This window comes from Salvelinus fontinalis, chromosome 29 (genome assembly GCF_029448725.1).
Source record: "Salvelinus fontinalis isolate EN_2023a chromosome 29, ASM2944872v1, whole genome shotgun sequence".
Classification (NCBI taxonomy): Eukaryota; Metazoa; Chordata; class Actinopteri; order Salmoniformes; family Salmonidae; genus Salvelinus; species Salvelinus fontinalis.
This window is the reverse complement of record NC_074693.1, coordinates 5869410-5896005: the sequence shown is the minus strand read 5'-3', so window position 1 is coordinate 5896005 and position 26596 is coordinate 5869410. Positions and strand designations below refer to the sequence as shown.

Sequence of the window (26596 nt, the reverse complement as noted above, 5' to 3'; positions counted from 1 at the left end):
ATAGACAACGTACTATTTACCGATTGATCAGGATTGTTACAGCAGTTGATTAAATAAAAAATATACTTTATGTGTGTGTGATTATCAAGCAAGGTTCAACATTGGATAGAGGACAGCAGTGCATAATCAATCATGTGCATACACATTCATAGTTCCTAATAAAAAGTTCTCCCCTACTACAATGACACTACACGTTTTGGAATAGACATTTATTGACTGGCTCAATAAAACATAACAGTAGGATTATTCTTAGATTGAGTTTCACAAACAGAACAGATTATTTTTATTCACCAGAATTTGTTCCAGCCTACAGCACATCACTATCTGGTGCATGCAGAGGAAGAGCATCTACATGAGCAGCAAAGTAAATATTTAAGTTCTGGGTAGGTTTCATTCTTCATTTCCAGAGGCACTCCGCATGAGGGTGCATATCTGGTTGTCTCTTAGAAAGAGCATAAGGCCTTTACTTCGTGCATCAGTTTGTTTTATTAGTACAGTGGTATTAAAAAAACAACAACACTCAGATTCACCAATCGATATGCAGTAAACTGTGGTAAAGCAATGTATACAGTATCTCAACTACAAGTAGTAGTTTGTTGGATTTGTAGAAACAATGCTGCAGCAACAGATATGCACCTTGGCACAAAGAATTTATCCCAACAATGTATGTTTTTTTATTTAAATAAAATTAAAGTTCTTAAGGGGGGTCTTGATGGAAGGGCAGTGTGGTCCAGAGCTGTTGTGTTCGTCGGCAAAACACAATTATACAGCAATCACAACCAATCCCTCACAAACATAAAAAAACAAAAAAAACTTCCCACACGCATCAACATGAGGGTTGTTCCTTGGAAGAACAGACTTATTATTTCTAAGGCTATTATTTAACAAACTAATTTCTTTGTCCTCAGAGAAAAGAGAACTAAACATCATGCAACACCTAAGTAACAGATGTGATCACCTTCATACACACACAATAGAACAAACAGTCCATCCAAAGTCACCAATCATTTGTAAATCTACAGAACGTAAACAAACAACCCTTTGTCTTCTCTCAACTATCATAAAATATAGACTGGAATTGGAATCGACATGTTATAAACATCTTCTGTACTCTGGAAGCTTTGTCTAGGTCCTGTCTCCAGTGTATCCGTGGGGTGAGAGGGTTCTCCATGCCAGGGAAGCTCTGTCTAGGTCCTGTCTCCAGTGTATCCGTGGGGTGAGAGGGTTCTCCATGCCAGGAGAGCTGTCTAGGTCCTGTCTCCAGTGTATCCGTGGGGTGAGAGGGTTCTCCATGCCAGGGAAGCTCTGTCTAGGTCCTGTCTCCAGTGTATCCGTGGGGTGAGAGGGTTCTCCATGCCAGGGAAGCTGTCTAGGTCCTGTCTCCAGTGTATCCGTGGGGTGAGAGGGTTCTCCATGCCAGGGAAGCTGTCTAGGTCCTGTCTCCAGTGTATCCGTGGGGTGAGAGGGTTCTCCATGCCAGGGAAGCTCTGTTCATCTACAGTGGTCCAGCCTACAGAGGTATGTTCATAGGCCAGCGGTATGGTCAGAGACATGTTTGTGTTGCCTACAGGGGTACGTTCAGAGGCAATTAAGTTGGTGTTTATACTAAAACGTGAGATAAAGGAGAGGTGGAGGAAGTTTCCTTGTTGCCTCAGTAGCAGCCGTCTCTCCACGACTCATTTGAGATTGGGCCATTCGTTCTAGTCATCCCCATAGACCTGACGAACAAAGACAACAATGACATAAGTCTTGATACTTGTACGAGAGCCATTCAAACGGTTTGTGCCCTCCACTGATAAGGAATAATCACGTTTAACCAACGGAATGACTATTGAAAGTCACACCTATCAACTCACTTTGAGTAATCATTCCAAGTCATAATGCTGAATGTGTATTTCTAAATGATCAATCAATCACCTTCTATGAGGATGGGCCAGTCTACTCCTTGAGGATGGGGCTGCTGCTTGCCTCCCACCCACAGTAGAGGCTCTCCCGGCTGTGTAGGCTTCCCCATTGGCAGGCCCTGGGGACTGGACCCTCCGTACCCCTCCATTGGGTCCACTCTGGACTACAGGCAGGCCCCTGGAGGGCTGGCGGGCCCCCGGCATGGAGCCCATGGCTTTGACAGGGACCCGCATAGACAGATGGGACTGGCCACTGCCTCGCATCCGACTGGATGACATACCTGGGGGTGATGGGCATGATGAGATGGGTTTAGGAGAGCACTATCCACACACTGCAAAGTAGTATCCTCAAAGTTTCCATGTGGTCTTTCACTTATTTCATGTTCATATGCCAATGCTCTGATGACAGTACAATATAGGACATGAGAGAAGAGCACATTCTCTGTATACTTGACATCAGGAATTGTGGCAGCAAAAAGTTGTAGACTAGATGCTTGTACCTAGAGGAATATTAGTGGAACTAATGTGAATAACCAGGGAGGGAGGGACAGTACTGGGGGAGGAGTTGTAGGCTAGATGCCTGTACCCAGAAGAATATTAGTGGAACTGAGGTGAAGTTGTGAGCAGGTCTGATTTATCTGCTGTGGGGTGGACGGACGGACAATGGTTACCTGAGGGGAGAGTGGGGCAGGTGTAGGTAAGGGTTACCTGAGGAGGAGGGGGGGGGGGGGGGCATAGAGGTAAGGGTTACCTGAGGGGGGGGGCAGGTGTAGGTAAGGGTTACCTGAGGAGGGAGAGTGGGGCAGGTGTAGGTAAGGGTTGCCTGAGGAGGGAGAGTGGGGCAGGTGTAGGTAAGGGTTGCCTGAGGAGGGAGAGTGGGGCAGGTGTAGGTAAGGGTTGCCTGAGGAGGGAGAGTGGGGCAGGTGTAGGTAAGGGTTGCCTGAGGGGGAGTAGGGTAGGTGTGATATACGGTTACCAGAGCTCTGGAGGTTAGCCTCCATGCTGCGGCTATTCCTGACCGCCTCCAGGGAACGCAGGCTGGTGCGGGGGGCCAGGTTAGGCATGCTGTGCCTCACCTCTTCTGGAACCACACAAACAGCTACAGTTGGAGAAAGACCAAACTGAAACTGCATTCTATAGCAGCATCTCCCAAAGTTGGTCCTGGGGCCCTCCGTGGGTGCGTATTTTGGGTTTTTCCCTAGCACTACACAACTAATTCAAATAATCAAAGCTTAATGATGAGTTGGTTACTTGAAATAGCTGTGTAGGTCTAGGACAAGAACCTGGGGGGGCCCAAGGACCGAGTTTGGGAAACACTGTTCTATAGCACTAATCCATTTATTAGTCATGTCTTCAAACAGAGTACATCTAACTGAATTCCCTGTAGTTCTGACTGTGTACAGACACTGCTATGTGTCTGGTCTGTGTGCGATACAGGAACACTCCTTTCCAGTCTCCTACCCTCGGTCTTGGCGAACTTTAGAAGCTCGGGCCCGGGCCCCTGTAGCGAACGCCGTGGAACACGTTGTCGGGGGGCCCCCAGCCTGCTGTACTCTGCCTGGCCCTGGGAACCCGTGGAGGGGGAGAGGCAGCGGGGCGAGCTCAGGGGAGAGGGGGAGTAGCGTAGGCGTCGCTGGGGCAGAGAGCAGCACTCATCCTCCTCATCCTCCAGGCTGTAGGTGTCAAACTCCTGGTCGCTGTAGGTCCCACCCCGACGTAGAGACTGGAGGGAGGCAGAGGAACTACGACGAGACACTGAGGCAGAGCTGGAGGCATAGTCCTGTCTCAGACCTGAGAAAGAGAGAGTTACAGGCCCTGGACGCTGCCACAGGTGAGGACACACACATGAAAGAACAAGGGTCTACTGTATTTTATCACTTCCTTGACCAAGGCCCTTCTCCCCCGATTGCTCAGGTGGCCAACTCTAGGAAGAGTCTTGGTGGTTCCAAACCTCTTCCATTTAGGAATCATGGAAGCCACTGTGTTCTGTGTTCTTGGGGACCTTCAATGCTGCAGAAATGTTTTCATACCCTTCCCCAGAACTTATTCCATTTAAGAATTTTATTTAATTTTTTATTTCACCTTTATTTAACCAGGTAGGCCAGCTGAGAACAAGTTCTCATTTACAACTGCGACCTGGCCAAGATAAAGCATAGCAGTGCGACAAAAACAGAGTTACAAACAAACGTACAGTCAAAACACAAAAGAAAAATAGAACTTTCTATGTACAGTGTGTGCAAATGTAGAAGAGTAGGGAGGTAGGCAATACATAGGCCATAGAGGTGAAAATAATTACAATTTAACATTAATACTGGAGTGATATGTGCAGGTGATGTGCAAGTATAGATACTGGGGTGCAAAAGAGCAAGAGGGTAAGTAATAATATGGGGATGAGGTAGTCAGGTGTGCTATTTACAGATTGGCTGTGTACAGGTACAGTGATCAGTAAGCTGCTCTGACAGCTGATGCTTGAAGTTAGAGGGAGATTTGAGTTTCCAGCTTCAGGGAGATTTGAGTTTCCAGCTTCAGTGATTTTTGCAATTCGTTCCAGTCATTGGCAGCAGAGAACTGGAAGGCGGCCAAAGGAAATGTTGGCTTTGAGGATGACCAGTGAAATATACCTGCTGGAGTGCATGCTACTGGTGGGTGTTGCTATGGTGACCAGTGAGCTGAGATAAGGCGGGGCTTTACCTAGCAAAGACTTATACATGACCTGGAGCCAGTGGGTTTGGCGATGAATATGTAGTGAGTGCCAGCCAACGAGAGCATACAGGTCGCAGTGGTGAGTATTATATGGGGCTTTGGTGATAAAACGGATGGCACTGTGATAGACTGCATCCAATTTGCTGAGTAGAGTGTTGGGGGCTATTTTGTAAATGACATCGCCGAAGTCGAGGATCGGTAGGATCGTCAGTTTTACGAGGGTATGTTTGGCGGCATGAGTGAAGGATGCTTTGTTGCGAAATAGGAAGCCGATTCTAGATTACATTTTGGATTGGAGATGCTTAATGTGAGTCTGGAAGGAAAGTTCACAGTCTAACCAGACACCTAGGTATATGTAGTTGTCCACATATTCTAGGTCAGAACCGTCCAGAGTAGTGAATGCTAGGCGGGCGGGCGGGTGCGGGCAGCGATCGGTTGAAAAGCATGCACTTAGTTTTACTAGCATTTAGGAGCAGTTGGAGGCCACGGAAGGAGTGTTGTATGGCGTTGAAGCTCGTCTGGAGGTTTGTTAAAACACAGTGTTCAAAGTAGGACCAGATGTATACAGAATGGTGTCGTCTGCGTAGAGGTGGATCAGAGAATCCCCCGCAGCAAGAGCGACATCATTGATATATACAAGAAGAGAGTCGGCCCAAGAATTGAGCCCTGTGGCACCCCCATAGAGACTGCCAGAGGTCCGGACAACAGGCCCTCCGATTTGACACACTGAACTCTGAGAAGTAGTTGGTGAACCAGGCGAGGTAGTCATTTGAGAAACCAAGGCTGTTGAGTCTCCCGATAAGAATGCGGTTATTGACAGAGTCGAAAGCCTTGGCCAGGTCGATGAAGACAGCTGCACAGCACTGTCTTTTATCGATGGCGGTTATGATATCGTTTAGTACCTTGAGCTTGGCTGAGGTGCACCCATGACCAGCTCGGAAACCAGATTGCATAGTAGAGAAGGTACGGTGGGATTCAAAATGGTGGGTGATCTGTTTATTAACTTGGTTTTCGAAGATTTTAGATAGGCAGGGCATGATGGATATAGGTCTATAACAGTTTGTGTCTACAGTGTCTCCCCCTTTGAAGAGGGGGATGACCACGGCAGCTTTCCAATCTTTAGGGATCTCAGACGATAAGAGGTCGATTAGGCTAGTAATAGGGGTTGCAACAATTTCGGCAGATCATTTTAGAAAGAGAGGGTCCAGATTGTCTAGTCCAACTGATTTGTAGGGATCCAGATTTTGCAGCTCTTTCAGAACATCAGCCGTTTGGATTTGGGTGAAGGGAGGGGGGAGGTTGGGCAAGTTGCTGCAGGGGGTGCTGAGGTGTTGGCCGGGGTAGGGGTAGCTAGGTGGAAAGCATGGTCAAACCAATTATCGTAGATTTATCGGTGGTGACAGTGTTTCCTATCCTCAGTGCAGTGAGCAGCTGGGAGGAGGTGCTCTTATTGACTGAGGCCACTGTGTTCTTGGGGACCTTCAATGCTGCAGACATGTTTTGGTACCCTTCCACAGATCTGTGCCTCGACAAAATTCTGTGTCGGAGCTCTACGGACAATTTATTCGACCTCATGGCTTGGCTTTTGCTCTGACATGCACTGTCAACTGTGGGACCTTTATATAGACAGCCTTTCCAAATCATATCCAAGCAATTTAATTTACTACAGGTGGACTCCAATCAAGTTGTAGAAACTTGAAGGATGATCAATGGAAACAGGATGCACCGGAGCTCAATTTCGATTCTCATAGCAAAGGGTCTGAATATTTATGTAAGTAAGGTATTTCTAAAAACCCGCGTTAGCTTTGTTATTATGGGGTATTGTGTGTAGATTGTTTAGTTTTTTTTTTTTTTTAATTTAATCTATTTTAGAATAAGGCTGTAACATAACAAAATGTGGAACAAGTCAGTGGGTCTGAATACTTTCCGAAGGCACTTTATACAAAGAACTATTAACAGAAAACAGGTCAAAGGTCAAACGAAATGAAGTGCAGCTAGTTTGCAGTCTTTCCAGCTTCAGTTTGATGTTAGTGTGTTAGCTGTGTTGTTGGCTAGCTCTCGTAGAAGTGTCCTGACGAGAGAGCACATTTTTCTATACCAAGTGAATTTGCGCATCATTAGCTAACATGTTATGGATGTATCCAAATAAATGGCACCGGAGAACAAACAAATGCAGCTACTTTGTTGTTATTCTGGCCGAACCGTTTGATGTGACTGTAAATTAGCCTTAGATGGCTAGCTAGCAACCCTAGATGTTTGTCAGGACTATATCTTGTGGAAAGATGAAATTGTATGAATAAATTCATCACTTTTAAAGTTGAATGAAAATATATGTCAATCATTATTTGAATGTGTTGGTAACTTGTTGTATAAAAGCGATAATGCCCTCGAAGCCAGTGTTTGGAGGATATATTGGCACGGGTAACACTGGCTTGTCAGGCATTATCACTTAAGTGTATATCTAGTATCTACATGGACAGTAACCCTGAAAGACATGGACACACCCACCCACACAAACACAGTCCTGCCCTAAGCACGCACTACCACAAAGAGTCAGCATATTCTCAGTCTACTATATTCTTAGCATATTGACAATAACAATGATGTAACCCTTTAGACTTTGGTAACACAGTATTCAAGACAACACCACTCCCTCGTCCTGAAACACATGATCACAGCAGTCATTATTCTAGGTAACAACACTCACTCTCTTCCTGAAACACATGATCACAGCAGTCATTATTCTAGGTAACAACACTCACTCTCTTCCTGAAACATGATCACAGCAGTCATTATTCTAGGTAACAACACTCACTCTCTTCCTGAAACACATGATCACAGCAGTCATTATTCTAGGTAACACTCACTCTCTTCCTGTAGGCGGGCCATGATCTGGACGTCAGTGAGGTCCTGTAGCTTGTAACCCATGGTGATGGAGTCGTCTGAGGTACTCAGCTCACTGTCTACAGAAGACTGGGAACTCAGAGCAGAGTGCACACTCACGTAGCCTGAAATTACAATAACACAACCGTGATTTAGATCACACCACACTACTTCAGAATCCACCACAGTTGACACACACAACAGCCCCTTGAGAGATAAAAGGACTATAATACAACCTGAAAACCAAGGACATGCAACTATACATTATCCATACACAGCTATACAGTAGTCTATCTGTATTAGTCTCCAATCATAGACTGAGGGCTGGTCCAGTAACAATGTTTCTGGAGCAGACCTGCATTATGAGAGGAGATACTTAAAAGTCCTGACTTCCCTGTCTGTCCTACTGGATTAGTCTAGACACAGTGCTGAGGATAGCTGGAAGCATGAGGTGTCTACTAGACATCAGCAGGACCATCGTCTGACACACACCCCCCCAAACTGGAACACACACCCCCTTCATTCAAACTGACACAGAGGCAACAGCATCCAGGGCGTTTGGTTATATAACAGATGTGGGATTAGGAGGGGTCACCGGCAAGCAAAACATTCACATACTTCATGCAAAGAAGTGTTATTTACAGTCTGTGTTCATAATAACATAAGCATTGTGTTGGTTTATATAGCGCCACCCACACATTGAGAAGTTAAAATGTTTGTTTTCACAGTATCGCTAAGGGTCAAAGTATATCCACACCACCCTGCAAAGCAAGCCTGTAAATTCCATTTGTTTTGGTAAAATAATGATCAATGCATAATACCATTCAGCATCTTGGCTATAGTAGGCCAATATACACAATAGATCCAACCTTTGACCCTTTACGTCGTTGAGTTGAGAACAACCCTTTGAAGAAATGTTGCAGAATACAGCAAATATTAAACATTTCAAATATTAAAAACCCCTTACAAATGTCGTACTTTTAAAAGTCCTACTCCAGTCTCCCTTTCAGCTCATTCATCACCAGTTGTATTTAAAACGCCCATCCCATTAGGTGGTCCGGGTGTCCAGATTACTCTATTATACATGGGGTATTGTCTTTCAAAAAGGAAAAGTTTGAAAATAAAGATGAAGCGCATCTTTAAGAATTCAAGTTTTTAAAAATCTGATACTACTTTATCTTGAGTTCCACCAACACAAAAACCCCAGAGAGGAGCTGAATGTAAAGCACGTTAATATCATTCATACCTGAGCCACCACTGGCTAGTAGGGTTTTGTTAGTGGATTTGTGGTGGTACCCAGGAGAGAGGAGGACAGAGGAGCCAGCCTCCCCCGTCTGGCCAGAGCTGCTGTAGATGTTCCTCCAGCGAGACGCTAAAAAAGGCACACAGGAGAACAGACAGGACTCACACAGTTACATAAAACAGAGTCAAGGCACAGTTTAAGGCGGCCTGTTTCGTGCCAAAAGAGTGTTCACTTCACTAGAGCGTGTTAGGACTTTTTTGGCCAACATCTGTGCCTAGTAGGCAGAAAAACAACAACATTGGGGTGGGGGTTCAGGATTCCTTTACCGGTTCTTTAGATACCGAGTCTGAAGTGAACAGTAAAAAGTCATTCCTGATCAGAGAAAGTACAACATTCTGAGTTTAAATGGCCGTGGCTGGTTCATTTTGAGCTGTGAGACTAGAGGCATTGGTTTCCCAACAGCTTTTAGAACTTACTGTCCTATATCAACACTTACATAAGAGATAACAAATGGTGTGACAGGACATTCCTTCCTAGGGCAATGGGTTCTATATAATGTTCTCTTACTTCATCAAGTGTCCTTGTTTGCTGATATACACTGCTTGACACTACCGTCATTCTATTTCAGCCCCATTGGTGTCTATATTTTTACTGACCTCACACAGTGTCATCGGTGTCTATATTTTTACTGACTTCACACAGCGTCATTGGTGTCTACATTTTTACTGACTTCACACAGCGTCATTGGTGTCTATTTTTACTGACTTCACACAGCGTCATTGGTGTCTATATTTTTACTGACTTCACACAGTGTCATCGGTGTCTATATTTTTACTGACTTCACACAGCGTCATTGGTGTCTATATTTTTACTGACTTCACACAGCGTCATTGGTGTCTATATTTTTACTGACTTCACACAGCGTCATTGGTGTCTATTTTTACTGACTTCACACAGCGTCATTGGTGTCTATATTTTTACTGACTTCACACAGCGTCATTGTCGGCTACTACCTCCATTCAGACTCATTGCAGGTGCCAAATGGGCCACAACACAAGTTTGGGAGGGGTGTAACTGATCACCCTTATAGGCTATGAGAGGTAGCAATGAGGCTATGGCAGGTCATTATTGATTCTTATGTTTTATTTCATCCAGGAAGCAGTATTGTTTGCTATTCACTGTCTGCCATTGGCTCGGTCAGTCATTGAGCCAATGGGCCACAACAACACAAGTTTAGCAGGGTGAAACTGTCCAATATCACACTTTTATAACATGACTCATAACTACGGGGTAGGTTATAGCCTAGTGAATGACTTTTTATATTTCCCCGCTGCCAGTGGGTAGGTGATGTAATACAGTGAGTGTAAACTCTGGAGCTGTAGTCTCCTGTACCACACATGAATGTAGCACGGTGGTGTGCATGCCAACGTTTCCCTTCTAAAGTGGGTAGTTTCATGCCCTAACAGACAGCTGTGTTCTGGTGCTATAAGACTATCTGACCCAGGGCAAGGTAATCCATCATAAAATAGTTTTGTCTACATTAGGGGTGGATGTATTTGAGGACACTGTCTACATTAGGGGTGGATGTATTTGAGGACACTGTCTACATTAGGGGTGGATGTATTTGAGGACACTGTCTACATTAGGGGTGGATGTATTTGAGGACACTGTCTACATTAGGGGTGGATGTATTTGAGGACACTGTCTACATTAGGGGTGGATGTATGAGGACACTGTCTACATTAGGGGTGGATGTATGAGGACACTGTCTACATTAGGGGTGGATGTATGAGGACACTGTCTACATTAGGGGTGGATGTATGAGGACACTGTCTACATTAGGGGTGGATGTATGAGGACACTGTCTACATTAGGGGTGGATGTATGAGGACACTGTCTACATTAGGGGTGGATGTATGAGGACACTGTCTACATTAGGGGTGGATGTATGAGGACACTGTCTACATTAGGGGTGGATGTATGAGGACACTGTCTACATTAGGGGTGGATGTATGAGGACACTGTCTACATTAGGGGTGGATGTATGAGGACACTGTCTACATTAGGGGTGGATGTATGAGGACACTGTCTACATTAGGGGTGGATGTATGAGGACACTGTCTACATTAGGGGTGGATGTATGAGGACACTGTCTACATTAGGGGTGGATGTATGAGGACACTGTCTACATTAGGGGTGGATGTATGAGGACACTGTCTACATTAGGGGTGGATGTATGAGGACACTGTCTACATTAGGGGTGGATGTATGAGGACACTGTCTACATTAGGGGTGGATGTATGAGGACACTGTCTACATTAGGGGTGGATGTATGAGGACACTGTCTACATTAGGGGTGGATGTATGAGGACACTGTCTACATTAGGGGTGGATGTATTTGAGGACACTGTCTACATTAGGGGTGGATGTATTTGAGGACACTGTCTACATTAGGGGTGGATGTATGAGGACACTGTCTACATTAGGGGTGGATGTATGAGGACACTGTCTACATTAGGGGTGGATGTAATTGAGGACAAGTTGGCAGCAGTGTCATAGTGCACCAGAAGCAGTCAGACTTTTGATTAGACCTTTGATTAGACCACGTTTGCCATAAGTAGCCATGTGCTGATGCATAGACCTGGGCCTTCTATCAAAGCACCAGCTGCTGTCAATCTATCCTCAATACACCCAATCCTTTTTTATAGAATTTCTCGTGATCGACAAAACAGCTTTTGTTACGTCTTGATCACCAGAAAAGTATCTTGTGATCGCTATTTAAAAAAATATATATATATATATATTATAAAATGTCCTCTCTAGACTTCCTTCCGTACAAAATAAAACTCCTGGTCGCGCAGAAAAATACTTTGGCGCATTTTAGAGCCCTACACACAAAATGAGCAGTAAACAAGACTACAGAGGGCACAGATAGATAAACTGTTTCAAAGGTCCACTGAAATTGACCATGGCAAAAGGTGTTGACCTAGCAAGATTCCCAAATAACAGGGAATAGGGTGCTAAGTGCACTACTTTTGACCTGGGCCATAGGCTCAAACCATTCTGTGTGCATATTGCCATGTAATGCGTGCACACTCCCTGGAAAGATATGTAGCACTCTTGAGGAAGCTTGGAGTTACCGATGGCAACTTCTCTTTCCCGGATACTGGTACCTAGGCTGGGACCGAGGTGTAGGAAGCAGAGAGAGACTTGGGGCTGTGGTCGGAACTAGCATTCCAATGGGGAGATGGTGAGGTGGCTTGGGGCTGTGGTCGGAACAGGTGGAACTAGCATTCCAATGGGGAGATGGTGAGGTGGCTTGGGGCTGTGGTCGGAACTAGCATTCCAATGGGGAGATGGTGAGGTGGCTTGGGGCTGTGGTCGGAACTAGCATTCCAATGGGGAGATGGTGAGGTGGCTTGGGGCTGTGGTCGGAACAGGTGGAACTAGCATTCCAATGGGGAGATGGTGAGGTGGCTGGTTAGATACGAGGCCCACGTTCGGATGGCATTGGGGGTTTCTCGGGTAATGAAGAGGACTTAGTTCCGGGACAGTTACGGGAGTAGCGGGAGCAAAACTAGTATCCAACATATCATTCATAAACTGTGCCACAACCTGGTCCAACCCACATTCAGCTATGCTGATGCTGCATGGGTGTGGCCCCTTCAGGATCTGGAAAGGATGGACTGCTGCACACGCCTCCGGTGGATGGCAAGCTAGCTGACTATCTAGCACTATTAAAACCTTCCCCAACCAGAAACCGTGGATTGATGGCAGCCTTCACTCAAAACTGAAAGCGTGAACCACTGCTTTTAATTATGGCAAGGCGACCGGAAACATGCCCGAATACAAACAGTGTAGCTATTCACTCTGCAAGATGAACTAAGATGAACATTTCCCTTTTCATCTCCTCTTTTTGCTTCTGATGAGCAACAGAGGTTGCCCTGTGCCCGGTGCATAGAATGGACCTGGGATATCCGGTTATGTGCCCAGCTTGTCGTCTGTTTTGGCAAATCGCTCGCGGCAGTGTCTCTCCCACTGGATTGCTTCTCCCTGGCATATAGCCACAAGGGTTACCTAGTGCCCACTCCACCAGGGGTCTGGTAGCGTCTTATCACAGGTTGACTATAGGAGATATTTCTGCCGCGGCGAGTGGGGCATCACCACACACTTTTTGTGAGGTTTTATAGCTTGTTACGGCTCCCAGTGTAGCCCACAGGGTGCTGACTGCTGGGACAGGGGAAAGTCAACAGGTAGCACGCAATACCCAGACTGCCGCATCTGAGGTCAGGTCTGGGTGGTCTGCCATGGGCCATTTAACTTAGTATCCATTGGGGTCGACCTGGGGCATGATTATACTTCCCCATAGTATGTGCTTGACTGACAAAGGGAACGTAACGTTATGACTAACTCCTGTTCCCTGAAGGAGGGAAACAACGTTGACCCCACGCCACCTGTCCCTGGGCTCGGTGAAGAGCGGTATGAAATTGAAGGAATGAATCCGAGCCTCACGCGCATCACTTGTGTAACGCGGGGCTTCCAGCGAGGCGCAGACTTCATTGACCATGTCAGGAGTGATTGTAAATCCTTAGACTGAAGTCGTGAGAGTGCAACTCCCCATAGCATGGTCTACTTAGTTCCCTTCCTTCAGGGAACAGTAGTTCTAGTCAGGACAGTTATTGGACAGGAGGCCGTACTGGTTATTGCATTATGACTGCATTCACTGGTGGTCAGTGACAAACTCCATTTTTTGTATTAGTTTATTGCTTGTTATGAGGTTATTGGGTGTAGGACAGGTTGTTGGGTATTATAAGGTTACTGTATGGAAGGATTCCTATACAGTTATGTTATTGTAAGTTTATTATACAGTTATGTTTATGGCCATGAAAATGTATGATTATTATTAAGTTATTGTAGGATTATTCTAAGGTTATTGTACATGGTTAGTGTAAGGTTACTATAGTATAGTTACTTTAGGGTTGTTATACGGTCATCGTAAGGTAATTATAAAGGTTACGAGGTAGGTGCGTACTCTGGTCGAGACGGTTGAGCAGGGTGCGACAGGCCACCTCCGTCTCTGGGCTGGGGTGGTCCAGAACCCTCCGACACCACTTCAGAGGAGACTCAGGTCTGGGCTCATCAACTACCTGCTTCATAGGGGAGACATACAACCTGCAGAGACAGAGAGAGAAGAGATGAAGCAGGCAGATGGGGATGGAAAACAGAGAGGAGAGCAATGTGGTAGATAAAGAGGCAGGGAGTGATGAAAGGAAGAGGATGAGAAAGTGAGGTGGTGGTGGATGGAGAGGGAGAGGCAATTTACATTTTGCAAAGCCTCAAAGCCTGTTTATCCAGCCTGCCTCCAGCCAAGCGAACAGCAGAACACTGGGATGAGAACACAGCATTAAATGGTTCGCTGACCTGTGAGGTATGCATTTAATAACCTTTAGTATGTGGGAGTCTGCAAGAGGCATGCCTTCGTCTTTTACGCATGGTGGAACACAACCACACACACTCAGTATACTTCATAACACTAATCATCTACTACTAGAAATAGGCTAGCGGTTACATATGCCTCTGGGAGGAGGGAACAGCACCCTGCGACGGGACTGTAGGCGGAGCGAAAGAGGCGACGGGACTGTAGGCGGAGCGAAAGAGGCGACGGGACTGTAGGCGGAGCGAAAGAGGCGACGGGACTGTAGGCGGAGCGAAAGAGGCGACGGGACTGTAGGCGGAGCGAAAGAGGCGACGGGACTGTAGGCGGAGCGAAAGAGGCGACGGGACTGTAGGCGGAGCGAAAGAGGCGACGGGACTGTAGGCGGAGCGAAAGAGGCGACGGGACTGTAGGCGGAGCGAAAGAGGCGACGGGACTGTAGGCGGAGCGAAAGAGGCGACGGGACTGTAGGCGGAGCGAAAGAGGCGACGGGGCTGTAGGCGGAGCGAAAGAGGCGACGGGGCTGTAGGCGGAGCGAAAGAGGCGACGGGGCTGTAGGCGGAGCGAAAGAGGCGACGGGGCTGTAGGCGGAGCGAAAGAGGCGACGGGGCTGTAGGCGGAGCGAAAGAGGCGACGGGGCTGTAGGCGGAGCGAAAGAGGCGACGGGGCTGTAGGCGGAGCGAAAGAGGCGACGGGGCTGTAGGCGGAGCGAAAGAGGCGACGGGGCTGTAGGCGGAGCGAAAGAGGCGACGGGGCTGTAGGCGGAGCGAAAGAGGCGACGGGGCTGTAGGCGGAGCGAAAGAGGCGACGGGGCTGTAGGCGGAGCGAAAGAGGCGACGGGACTGTAGGCGGAGCGAAAGAGGCGACGGGACTGTAGGCGGAGCGAAAGAGGCGACGGGACTGTAGGCGGAGCGAAAGAGGCGACGGGACTGTAGGCGGAGCGAAAGAGGCGACGGGACTGTAGGCGGAGCGAAAGAGGCGACGGGACTGTAGGCGGAGCGAAAGAGGCGACGGGACTGTAGGCGGAGCGAAAGAGGCGACGGGACTGTAGGCGGAGCGAAAGAGGCGACGGGACTGTAGGCGGAGCGAAAGAGGCGACGGGACTGTAGGCGGAGCGAAAGAGGTGTGGGACTGTAGGCGGAGCGAAAGAGGTGACGGGACTGTAGGCGGAGCGAAAGAGGTGTGGGTAAGGATGAGAGGCAGAGAACATTACCGTTTACAAAGAGTTTATTCTTAGAAAATACTCAACTTGTTCCAACATACAGCAGCATGTCTTGGTTGCAAACATAAGCCACAGCCAACAGTGTGGCAGGAGGATAGGGACGCAGTGCGGCAGGAGGATAGGGACGCAGTGCGGCAGGAGGATAGGGACGCAGTGCGGCAGGAGGATAGGGACGCAGTGCGGCAGGAGGATAGGGACGCAGTGCGGCAGGAGGATAGGGACGCAGTGCGGCAGGAGGATAGCGACGCAGTGCGGCAGGAGGATAGCGACGCAGTGCGGCAGGAGGATAGCGACGCAGTGCGGCAGGAGGATAGCGACGCAGTGCGGCAGGAGGATAGCGACGCAGTGCGGCAGGAGGATAGCGACGCAGTGCGGCAGGAGGATAGGGACGCAGTGCGGCAGGAGGATAGGGACGCAGTGCGGCAGGAGGATAGGGACGCAGTGCGGCAGGAGGATAGGGACGCAGTGCGGCAGGAGGATAGGGACGCAGTGCGGCAGGAGGATAGGGACGCAGTGCGGCAGGAGGATAGGGACGCAGTGCGGCAGGAGGATAGGGACGCAGTGCGGCAGGAGGATAGGGACGCAGTGCGGCAGGAGGATAAGGATCCAGTGTGGCAGGAGGATAAGGATCCAGTGTGGCAGGAGGATAAGGATCCAGTGTGGCAGGAGGATAAGGATCCAGTGTGGCAGGAGGATAAGGATCCAGTGTGGCAGGAGGATAAGGATCCAGTGTGGCCGGAGGATAAGGATCCAGTGTGGCAGGAGGATAAGGATCCAGTGTGGCAGGAGGATAAGGATCCAGTGTGGCAGGAGGATAAGGATCCAGTGTGGCAGGAGGATAAGGATCCAGTGTGGCAGGAGGATAAGGATCCAGTGTGGCAGGAGGATAAGGATCCAGTGTGGCAGGAGGATAAGGATCCAGTGTGACAGGAGGATAAGGATACAGTGTGGCAGGAGGATAAGGATACAGTGTGGCAGGAGGATAAGGATCCAGTGTGGCAGGAGGATAAGGATCCAGTGTGGCAGGAGGATAAGGATCCAGTGTGGCAGGAGGATAAGGATACAGTGAGACAGGAGGATAAGGATACAGTGTGGCAGGAGGATAAGGATACAGTGAGACAGGAGGATAAGGATACAGTGTGGCAGGAGGATAAGGATCCAGTGTGGCAGGAGGATAAGGATACAGTGAGACAGGAGGATAAGGATACAGTATGCTTGAAGTACAGTCAGGCCAGTCTTATGACCAAAACCCATCCAATTATTCAATCCTAGACAGTAACCACACATGCGCACACAGCCAATCACATTTAGTTCTGCCCATTCAAGCCTATCCCATATTCGCAGGCAATAACCAGTCCACAGTAGTTGCAGTGCTGTGTGTTCAGTCCATCCCTGCCACTGACCTCTTCCCTCCACAGTAGCCTGTGCATGGCCCCATCTCCTAATGAGGGCTCTACTGTGCTGTCCTCTCCCAGCCATCACTATGCATTACCTTCTACTGTGCTGTCCTCTCCCAGCCATCACTATGCATGACCTTCTACTGTGCTGTCCTCTCCCAGCCATCACTATGCATGACCTTCTACTGTGCTGTCCTCTCAGCCATCACTATGCATTACCTTCTACTGTACTGTCCTCTCCCAGCCATCACTATGCATTACCTTCTACTGTACTGTCCTCTCCCAGCCATCACTATGCATTACCTTCTCCTGTGATGTCCTCTCAGCCATCACTATGCATTACCTTCTACTGTGCTGTCCTCTCCCAGCCATCACTATGCATTACCTTATACTGTACTGTCCTCTCCCAGCCATCACTATGCATGACCTTCTACTGTACTGTCCTCTCCCAGCCATCACTATGCATTACCTTATACTGTACTGTCCTCTCCCAGCCATCACTATGCATTACCTTCTCCTGTGCTGTCCTCTCCCAGCCATCACTATGCATTACCTTCTACTGTACTGTCCTCTCCCAGCCATCACTATGCATGACCTTCTACTGTGCTGTCCTCTCCCAGCCATCACTATGCATTACCTTCTACTGTACTGTCCTCTCCCAGCCATCACTATGCATGACCTTCTACTGTACTGTCCTCTCCCAGCCATCACTATGCATTACCTTATACTGTACTGTCCTCTCCCAGCCATCACTATGCATTACCTTCTCCTGTGCTGTCCTCTCCCAGCCATCACTATGCATTACCTTCTACTGTACTGTCCTCTCCCAGCCATCACTATGAATTACCTTCTACTGCCCGAGTTGTCCGCTGACACCACGTCTTGCCTACCATAGACAATATGCCTAGTCTACTACACAACCACCTCACGTGATGATCTCAACTGATATCTATATTTAACATCAGTGATCGGCCTGAGAGTCTTGCATTTTTTGCATTGCTTTGACCGTTTCTAGAGTACATGTGAAGTCTAGCTAAGTAGCGGTGAGTGTTTGAGTTGAGGGACTGCCAAGTCCGTTAGGACGTTTGATCCGGGTCACATGGGGAATGGGTTGAGCCATGACACACACACACACACACACACACACACACACACACACACACACACACACACACACACACACACACACACACACACACACACACACACACACACACACACACACACACACACACACACACACACACACACACACACACACACACACCTGGCTGTGCTAACTGGTTTTTGAGTAATCAACTTGGGCTCATCTTCCCATTGGACAAACACAACCCCTCTATTCCACTGGGACCAGCAACAACACAGAAAGAAATGATCCATGTCACTGTCACATACAGAACAGCTGACAGTCAGGGCTCTAAAGTCAGACAACTTGATCCTGGAACCATTTACCAGCAATTGAAGAGCTGACCGGCAGTGGCTGATGCTACGTAGTAGGCCGAGTTCGCTAGGCCAGTTGTTTAACAGATCATGTGATACTCAGAGCTACAGTTGAAGTGTAGAGGCACTAAGGGCAGATGGTAAATGGACCATTTGGGATTTTACATATCAAATCAATCAAATCAAATTTTATTTGTCACATACACATGGTTAGCATAGAGATAGATATACCGGTAGGCACGCCATCACCTGCACACATAACAAAGCTCTCACGCCATCACCTGCACACATAACAAAGCTCTCACGCCATCACCTGCACACAAAAAGCTCTCACGCCGTCACCTGCACACATAACAAAGCTCTCACGCCATCGCCTGCACACAAAAAGCTCACGCCATCACCTGCACACATAACAAAGCTCTCACGCCATCGCCTGCACACAAAAAGCTCTCACGCCATCGCCTGCACACAAAAAGATCTCACGCCATCGCCTGCACACAAAAAGCTCTCACGCCATCGCCTGCACACAAAAAGCTCTCACGCCATCGCCTGCACACAAAAAGCTCTCACGCCATCGCCTGCACACAAAAAGCTCACGCCATCACCTGCACACAAAAAGCTCTCACGCCATCGCCTGCACACAAAAAGCTCACGCCATCGCCTGCACACAAAAAGCTCACGCCATCGCCTGCACACAAAAAGCTCACGCCATCACCTGCACACCTTTTTTCTCCTTAGCTGGTGTGCCGTTTCTTGGCAGGTTCCTTGCACAGTGGGGTTACTTCAAGCCTCAGATTACTAGGATTTCTCCAAACCTCCCAGTAAATGATTTAAGTAGCAGAAGGATCACATGCTGCCTAAGTCCATCCAAAGCAGTTTAGCCCCCAGCAGCATCCACCCGGCCCCCAGCAGCATCCACCCGGCCCCCAGCAGCATCCACCCGGCCCCCAGCAGCATCCACCCGGCCCCCAGCAGCATCCACCCGGCCCCCAGCAGCATCTATCAGGCCCCCAGCAGCATCCACCCGGCCCCCAGCAGCATCCACCCGGCCCCCAGCAGCATCCACCCGGCCCCCAGCCCAAATGGCACCCTATAATAGTACATTTGGGATGTAACCCTGAGCCCTAGCCTCCAGCCCAAAGCACCTTGGGGGTCCATGCCTGGGCAGATTATTTATTGAATGTTGTGGTAGAGAACCTCCTGGACCTCATACAGACTGGTTAATGATGTGGTAGAGAACCTCCTGGGCCTCATACAGACTGGTTAATGATGTGGTAGAGAACCTCCTGGGCCTCATACAGACTGGTTAATGATGTGGTAGAGAACCTCCTGGGCCTCATACAGACTGGTTAATGATGTGGTAGAGAGAACAAGGCCTCATACAGACTGGTTAATGATGTGGTAGAGAGAACAAGGCCTCATACAGACTGGTTAATGATGTGGTAGAGAGAACAAGGCCTCATACAGACTGGTTAATGACGTGGTAGAGAGAACAAGGCCTCATACAGACTGGTTAATGATGTGGTAGAGAGAACAAGGCCTCATACAGACTGGTTAATGATGTGGTAGAGAGAACCTCCTGGGCCTCATACAGACTGGTTAATGATGTGGTAGAGAACCTCCTGGGCCTCATACAGACTGGTTAATGATGTGGTAGAGAACCTCCTGGGCCTCATACAGACTGGTTAATGATGTGGTAGAGAACCTCCTGGGCCTCATACAGACTGGTTAATGATGTGGTAGAGAGAACAAGGCCTCATACAGACTGGTTAATGATGTGGTAGAGAGAACCTCCTGGGCCTCATACAGACTGGTTAATGATGTGGTAGAGAACCTCCTGGGCCTCATACAGACTGGTTAATGATGTGGTAGAGAGAACAAGGCCTCATACAGACTGGTTAATGATGTGGTAGAGAGAACCTCCTGGGCCTCATACAGACTGGTTAATGATGTGGTAGAGAGAACAAGGCCTCATACAGACTGGTTAATGACGTGGTAGAGAGAACAAGGCCTCATACAGACTGGTTAATGATGTGGTAGAGAACCTCCTGGGCCTCATACAGACTGGTTAATGATGTGGTAGAGAGAACAAGGCCTCATACAGACTGGTTAATGACGTGGTAGAGAACAAGGCCTCATACAGACTGGTTAATGATGTGGTAGAGAACAAGGCCTCATACAGACTGGTTAATGACGTGGTAGAGAACAAGGCCTTGCTACTTTGGGTTGTTAATCCACAGATCAGCTGCTAAAGTAGCTACCAGGAATACAATATGGTACCCGTTTGTTTGCCTTGGACAATATTGTCCAAAATGGGACGGATAAACAAACGCATAATGAGTTTTAAAAAAACACCCTGGACTTGGCAAACGCACACAACCCACAGGCCTAGATGAACCTTGTGGTGTACAGAGGGAGAATTCAATTAAAATGGATTATTTGGGAATTAGCAGTCTGCCATTACAAACATTGAGGTAATCCAATCGTGTTAATTAAATTCTGGTAAACAAGCCCAGTTTCTCCACAACAGAAGAACCCAGACTAGACAGACACAGAAACAACAGTACAGGGCTGACATTCATTAGAATAATGCAACATTTGGTACTGACCTCCAGGACTTTGCCAGCAGTAGAAGCCCGGAGTAGTGACTGAACTAGGAGCTCTGCATGTCGGATAAACAGAGGACAACCAAGGCATTGTTTCTACTAGTGATGCACCAATATCACATTTTTGCCCGATACCAATATCCGATATTTACCATTTTAGTGGCTTTTTAAGCATTCTAGTACAGTTCAATAGTTAACACACACATGGGCGCAACGGTCTTAGGCACTGCATCTCAGTGCAAAAGGCGTCACTACAGTCTCTGGTTTGAATCCCGGCTGTATCACATCCGGTTGTGATTGGGAGTCCTATAGTACAGAGCCCAATTGGCCCAGTGTCGTCAGGGCTGTCATTGTAAATAAGAATTTGTTCTTAACTGACTTGCCTAGTTAAATAAAGGTTACACACGCAAGTTATTTTGTTGGCATTTACGTATGTCCCCATTACCAATAAAACAATCAAAACCTATTTCTTTCACTTACTTGCTGTGCTGTTTCGTTGTTCAGTCGTTTCATTCTCAACCAGGATTTCTTATACTATTGAACGCCGTTTGGGTCTTTGTGTGTCAAAAAAGATGTCAAAATAACACAACATCTGTTTCAGTAGCTATAGTGAGCTAGCTAACTATATAGCTAGGTGTCCTCTAAAATAACCCTCATTTATAAGAGAGTTCTTATTTGGTTAATTGTGGTCGGACAGATCAATGTGAAGCTAGCCACAATAAGGATTAGCCACAAGTGGCCTTTGCTGTTAGCCTTCAAAATAAAATAATGGCATAATACTACTATTTGTATTCATTTGCATTACAGGCAATGACATACTTTTATTTTGAAGGCAAACCGCAAATTCCACTATTGTGCCAAATCCTCATTGTGGCTAGCATCACAACACATAACCCGGTGCAGTCGAGCCTCACTAGCCAGATGCTGGCTGTTTATAACGTTAGCTTTGGGAAACAGGGTTAAGTAGCTGGCTAGCTATTTATTTTCATGAATTGAAGTTACATTTCAATAGACGAACAAATGGTACCCTGGCTAATACTTACAAGGATTCCTAAATCATTGAAAGAATAATGAAAATGACTGCAGGTTCTACTGGTCATTGTTTTCAGGCTGGTTGTATTGGTGCTAGCTAGGTACTAAGCTAAAGCTAGCTACCCCAGAAGTTGCAGTCGAACAAATTATGCTTTATTACCAATGCGAACCGATAGTTTGTGGCCGGTGTTTGCAGACTTTTTTGTACAGCTTTGACAGTGCTACTGTATCTTTTTTGACAGGCAAAGACCCAAACGGCGTTCCATAGTATGCATGTCGTGAAGCTAATAGCAGTGACGCTATTACTGTGTAACTCTGGTAGGGCAACATCTGAAAAATAGCGCACCTGGTAGTTTGTACCGGTGCTTGACCAGTCGGGGAAAGCCAACATCACCCACGACAGAGAACGGTTGATTGCCAAGGGCTATAAATTCCATTATCTTGGCTTTAATCGATTTCGCTTTTGTTGTCTCGCTGAAATTTTGTTACTCTTTCAAATGACTGCTCGATCCACACAAGCAGACATTGTGGGCTAGTTTAGGAATGCTGTGTTGCACGTGTAGCGCAAAATGTTATGTGGAGTCATTACGTCATGTACCTACGTTATATAGCTATGCATGTCAGCTTTGACATCTGTTTTGCACATTGGGGCGTTAAACTAGACATCGGCCAATACCGATGTTGGCATTTTTAGCTAATATTGTCCGATTCCAATATGTTCACCGATATATCGCGCATCCCTAGTTTCCACTTCTCTGGCTGTGGAAAATGCTGTATTGACTGTAGCCTTGGATCATCACAGTTTAACATGGACACATAAGTAACTGCGTGTGTCCTTTTGAACTTTGCCAAGAAGCAATAAGTTAAGTCATGCCATTGGAGTACCTATGGCTGTATGTATTAGTGCCTATGGCTGTATGTATTAGTGCCTATGGCTGTATGTATTAGTACCTATGGCTGTATGTATTAGTACCTATGGCTGTATGTATTAGTACCTATGGCTGTATGTATTAGTGCCTATGGCTGTATGTATTAGTACCTATGGCTGTATGTATTAGTACCTATTAGTACCTATGGCTGTATGTATTAGTACCTATGGCTGTATGTATTAGTACCTATGGCTGTATGTATTAGTACCTATGGCTGTATGTATTAGTACCTATGGCTGTATTTATTAGTGCCTATGGCTGTATGTATTAGTACGTATTAGTGCCTATGGCTGTATGTATTAGTACCTATTAGTGCCTATGGCTGTATGTATTAGTGCCTATGGCTGTATGTATTAGTGCCTATGGCTGTATGTATTAGTGCCTATGGCTGTATGTATTAGTGCCTATGGCTGTATGTATTAGTGCCTATGGCTGTATGTATTAGTGCCTATGGCTGTATGTATTAGTGCCTATGGCTGTATGTATTAGTGCCTATGGCTGTATGTATTAGTGCCTATGGCTGTATGTATTAGTGCCTATGGCTGTATGTATTAGTGCCTATGGCTGTATGTATTAGTGCCTATGGCTGTATGTATTAGTGCCTATGGCTGTATGTATTAGGGCCCACAGTAGCAAAATGCTTTAAAAACAGAAAACTAACACAAGCCTTTCTTATTGGACAAGTTCAGGTAGTCCCTGTTTCAGTCCATTTTATTTGGTGCCTATTGAATAGGACCCATGTGTCCTTGCCCATTGAGAGGCCAAGCTGTGCTGCGCTAGTTCTGGCTCTGAGCTCAAGCCTCTAGCTTCCTTCCCTCTCTGGGTATTCACATCAGAGAACAGCACTACTGCTGCTGAGCGCACACACTGTACTGAGTAAATCACGTTGGCTGGCTGCCCCTAACCCAGGGCAACAGTGGCCTCTCTCCCGCTGTGCCCCTCTCCCTCTAGAGCAAGGTGCTCCCTCTCTCTTTCCATGTCGGTCTCCCTCTCAGTCACTATCCATCCTCTCTCTCTCTCCACACTACCGCCTCTTTTCTCTCTCTCCAAATCACATAGATTCAGTGATCAGAGGCACTGCCTGTCACAGCCCATTTTATACAGCCCACAAAGCTGAGCATTTCCAAGGCAGAAGCAGCACTCAGATATTTCCATCTAAAGGGTGCTGGAGCCTACTGGCTCTGCTGCATAAAATCTGCCTCTTTTCAGCACGGTTTCCTCTGGTTGTTACATATCACTGAAACCAGGCCAATTGCCACTGCAGAGACCCAACTCCAACCTAGGTCTACGTCCCAAACAGTATCTTATTCCCTACCTAGTGCACTAGGGCCCATAGGGCTCTGGTCAAAAGTAGTGCACTACAGGGAATAGGATGCTATTTGGGACGTAAGCCGGGTCAAATGTACATTTTTGTATGACAAAAAAAAGGTTGCGGTCATAGTCTCTACTTCTAGGAGTGAAAGGTTCAACAGAACAGAACCATAATGACTCATCTGGCTATAGGGCCTTTCATCATGCTGAGTGTGAACACAGTATGACATCAAGCTGACCCCTGGCGACCGTGGTAAACAGATGTCGCCACTCCAACATGTGGGCTACAGACTAGTGAATGTTAGTCTACATGAATTCCTCTGTCATCTGCAGTGATCTGAATGTCTACTAGGAATACGTTTCATCTGAACAGTTGTTTCACGACAGAGCACAGCGTGCAGTATCTGCAGGTATAGCAGCAGAAAGGAAGGGGCAGGAGACTAAAACACTGACATGCACACGTGGGGCACGCCTAAGGCAGACTAAGATCCTTTATGATCCAAGCATAGCGAATAAAAAGATACGGGACCTTCCAGACAGTGTGCAGAGGACACTATTCGCGACACAGTGCACTACTGGATGAGAGACCTATGAAGCCCCGGTCAAAAGTACAGCATTAGCTATACAGGAAATGGGGTGCAATTTCACATGCAGCCGTTCTCTCCCTCTCTCTATCACCATGGTACCTACCAGCTGTCCTCGTCATCCACCTCTGCAAGGTCCTCCCATAGGTCCAGAACATCCACCTCATCCAGGGCCAACTGGTCCAATCCCGAGTCGCTCTCCGCCAGGGTCTCAGACTCATAGCTGTCCAGAGAGGGACTCTCTGGGGTTGTGCTTAGCCCCTGGGTCTGTGCCGGTCCTGGTCCATTCCCGCACGGCAGGGTCAGAAAGCCTGCGCACAGTCTACCATCCTCCTCTTCCCGGTTAACTATAGGGAGCTGGGACATATCCTCACTGCTACTACTGTCCTGAGGAGGGGACAGCTCCAAGTCACTACTGCTGCCGCCTAGTTCCGTTCCACAACTTCCACTGCTCCCCAACCTGAGAAGGGAGTTGGTGTTGATCTCTCCTTCACAGGAGGAGATTATCTCATTGATGTTGGTACTGGTTGTGAGGTTACTGTTGTTTGTGGTAGTCTCTCTGAGATTCTTACTGCCTCCCCTGTTGCGGAGTGTTTGATTCTGGACCTCAAGTCTTCGAATGAGTTCCTGGAGCTTAAGTACCTCCTCCAACTCCACCCCTGCTAGCTCCTGCTCCTCCTCGTAGCTCGGCTGGGAGGGCTTCACACAGTCGTTGTCTGCTGGTTGCGCCGCAGTGGCGCTGTCCGGAACTACCATGTTGCTCCGGGTCTGCTAGAGGAAGAAAATGTTTCGATCAGCAGCACGCGCAAGGAACAACAAACCATCAGATCTTGGGTACAGACACTCAGCGAGGTACAGATCATGGTTGAAAACGTTGCGTAAAATGTTGCGTAAAATGGCTCATTATTAGCTGGACTAGTTGTGAGATTAGCAGTTTATGAGCTTGTAATGAAATCATCCGAACAACCAAACTACGAGCTAATCGTGGGGGGGATAGCTAATCAATTTGATCATAGCAACGTTTGCTTGCCAATAAAGCCAAGGCCATATAGACGGGGGTTAAATATATTTTCTACCTAGATCAATTAACTAGCAAGCTCCCATGATTAGTACCAATAATACCGATATGATGAATAAAGAAATGTCCTAAAATAACGGCCGAAGCCTCAAAGGCTGACAAATTACAGGCTAGAAACAGCGGCACAAACAGTCCCCACACTCGTTCAGTTTCAATGAATGCCGCCAACATTTACAGTTAAAGATAAGTCCAGCTTCTTGCTATGTTGTTAGCTAATTATCAAAGTACAACTTTAACACACATGCATTTATATAATATATAATGCAAGACAATAGATAATTTTTGTTATATCGATGCATTTTCAAAAGAGCCGTTGGGTTAGCTAGCTAAACATAACAAACCTACTGTACCTGGACCGGTTGAGCTGAGCCGTGTTGATGTCAAAAGATGTTCATATGAGCCTGCTAAATCTAACGAACGAGAGTTTGCATGAATCAAGTACGTTTACAAGGAATACTAAAAACGTAAATCATATGTATCAACAACAAATTACAGCTATATGATTGTCGATGTAATGAGGGGGGACCACGCTAAGCCATTTTTCCCGTTAGCCTGTAATTGGCTAGCTAACTAGTGAGCAGCTATGTTTTGCCAGCTTTTGAGAGACTCGAGTTGATCCAATCAGGGCATTGCTCCCGCCCCGTACTTGACATTACCACGATATTTGGGGCCACCTGCAGGATACTCCAGGTGTTGCCTGCCGTTCTCTTCTCATGCGCTAGAGGTCGCCGAATACAAGGAGAAAACAAAAAGACACATGTAACACAATAGCACACCTGGGGTGCATTTCATTTCGCTTCAACGTTTGCTACGTTGCGTGACTATTTGTA

General features: G+C 47.2%; 1 protein-coding gene across 3 annotated transcripts; it reads right to left on the bottom strand.

The window, feature by feature from the left end:
* Positions 1-194: 194 nt before the first annotated feature.
* LOC129827345 (SLAIN motif-containing protein-like) lies at positions 195-26384 on the bottom strand. 3 transcript variants are annotated; one of them, XM_055888107.1, is made up of 9 exons: positions 26117-26384; positions 24795-25459; positions 13766-13905; positions 8737-8862; positions 7475-7615; positions 3366-3695; positions 2881-2985; positions 1918-2185; positions 195-1718 (listed from the first exon to the last, which is right to left on the bottom strand). In XM_055888107.1, the coding sequence occupies exons 2-9, from the start codon at positions 25442-25444 to the stop codon at positions 1652-1654; spliced, it is 1827 nt and encodes a 608-aa protein (XP_055744082.1). In that variant the 5' UTR covers positions 25445-25459; positions 26117-26384; the 3' UTR covers positions 195-1651. The 3 variants fall into 3 exon arrangements, with proteins under 3 accessions (XP_055744082.1, XP_055744084.1, XP_055744083.1); XM_055888109.1 differs by having other exon boundaries at positions 2881-2982; XM_055888108.1 differs by having other exon boundaries at positions 24795-25456.
* Between the last annotated feature and the right edge of the window lie 212 nt (positions 26385-26596).

Bases quoted from the DNA above. Each gene is read 5' to 3' on its own strand.
- LOC129827345 (XM_055888107.1), bottom strand. From the start codon at position 25,444: ATGGTAGTTCCGGACAGCGCCACTGCGGCGCAACCAGCAGACAACGAC. The intron at 7,616-8,736 runs GTATGAATGATA...TTGTAATTTCAG, and splicing joins ACTAGCCAGTGGTGGCTCAG to GCTACGTGAGTGTGCACTCT. The intron at 2,986-3,365 runs GTAGGAGACTGG...GTGTGGTTCCAG, and splicing joins AAAGTTCGCCAAGACCGAGG to AAGAGGTGAGGCACAGCATG.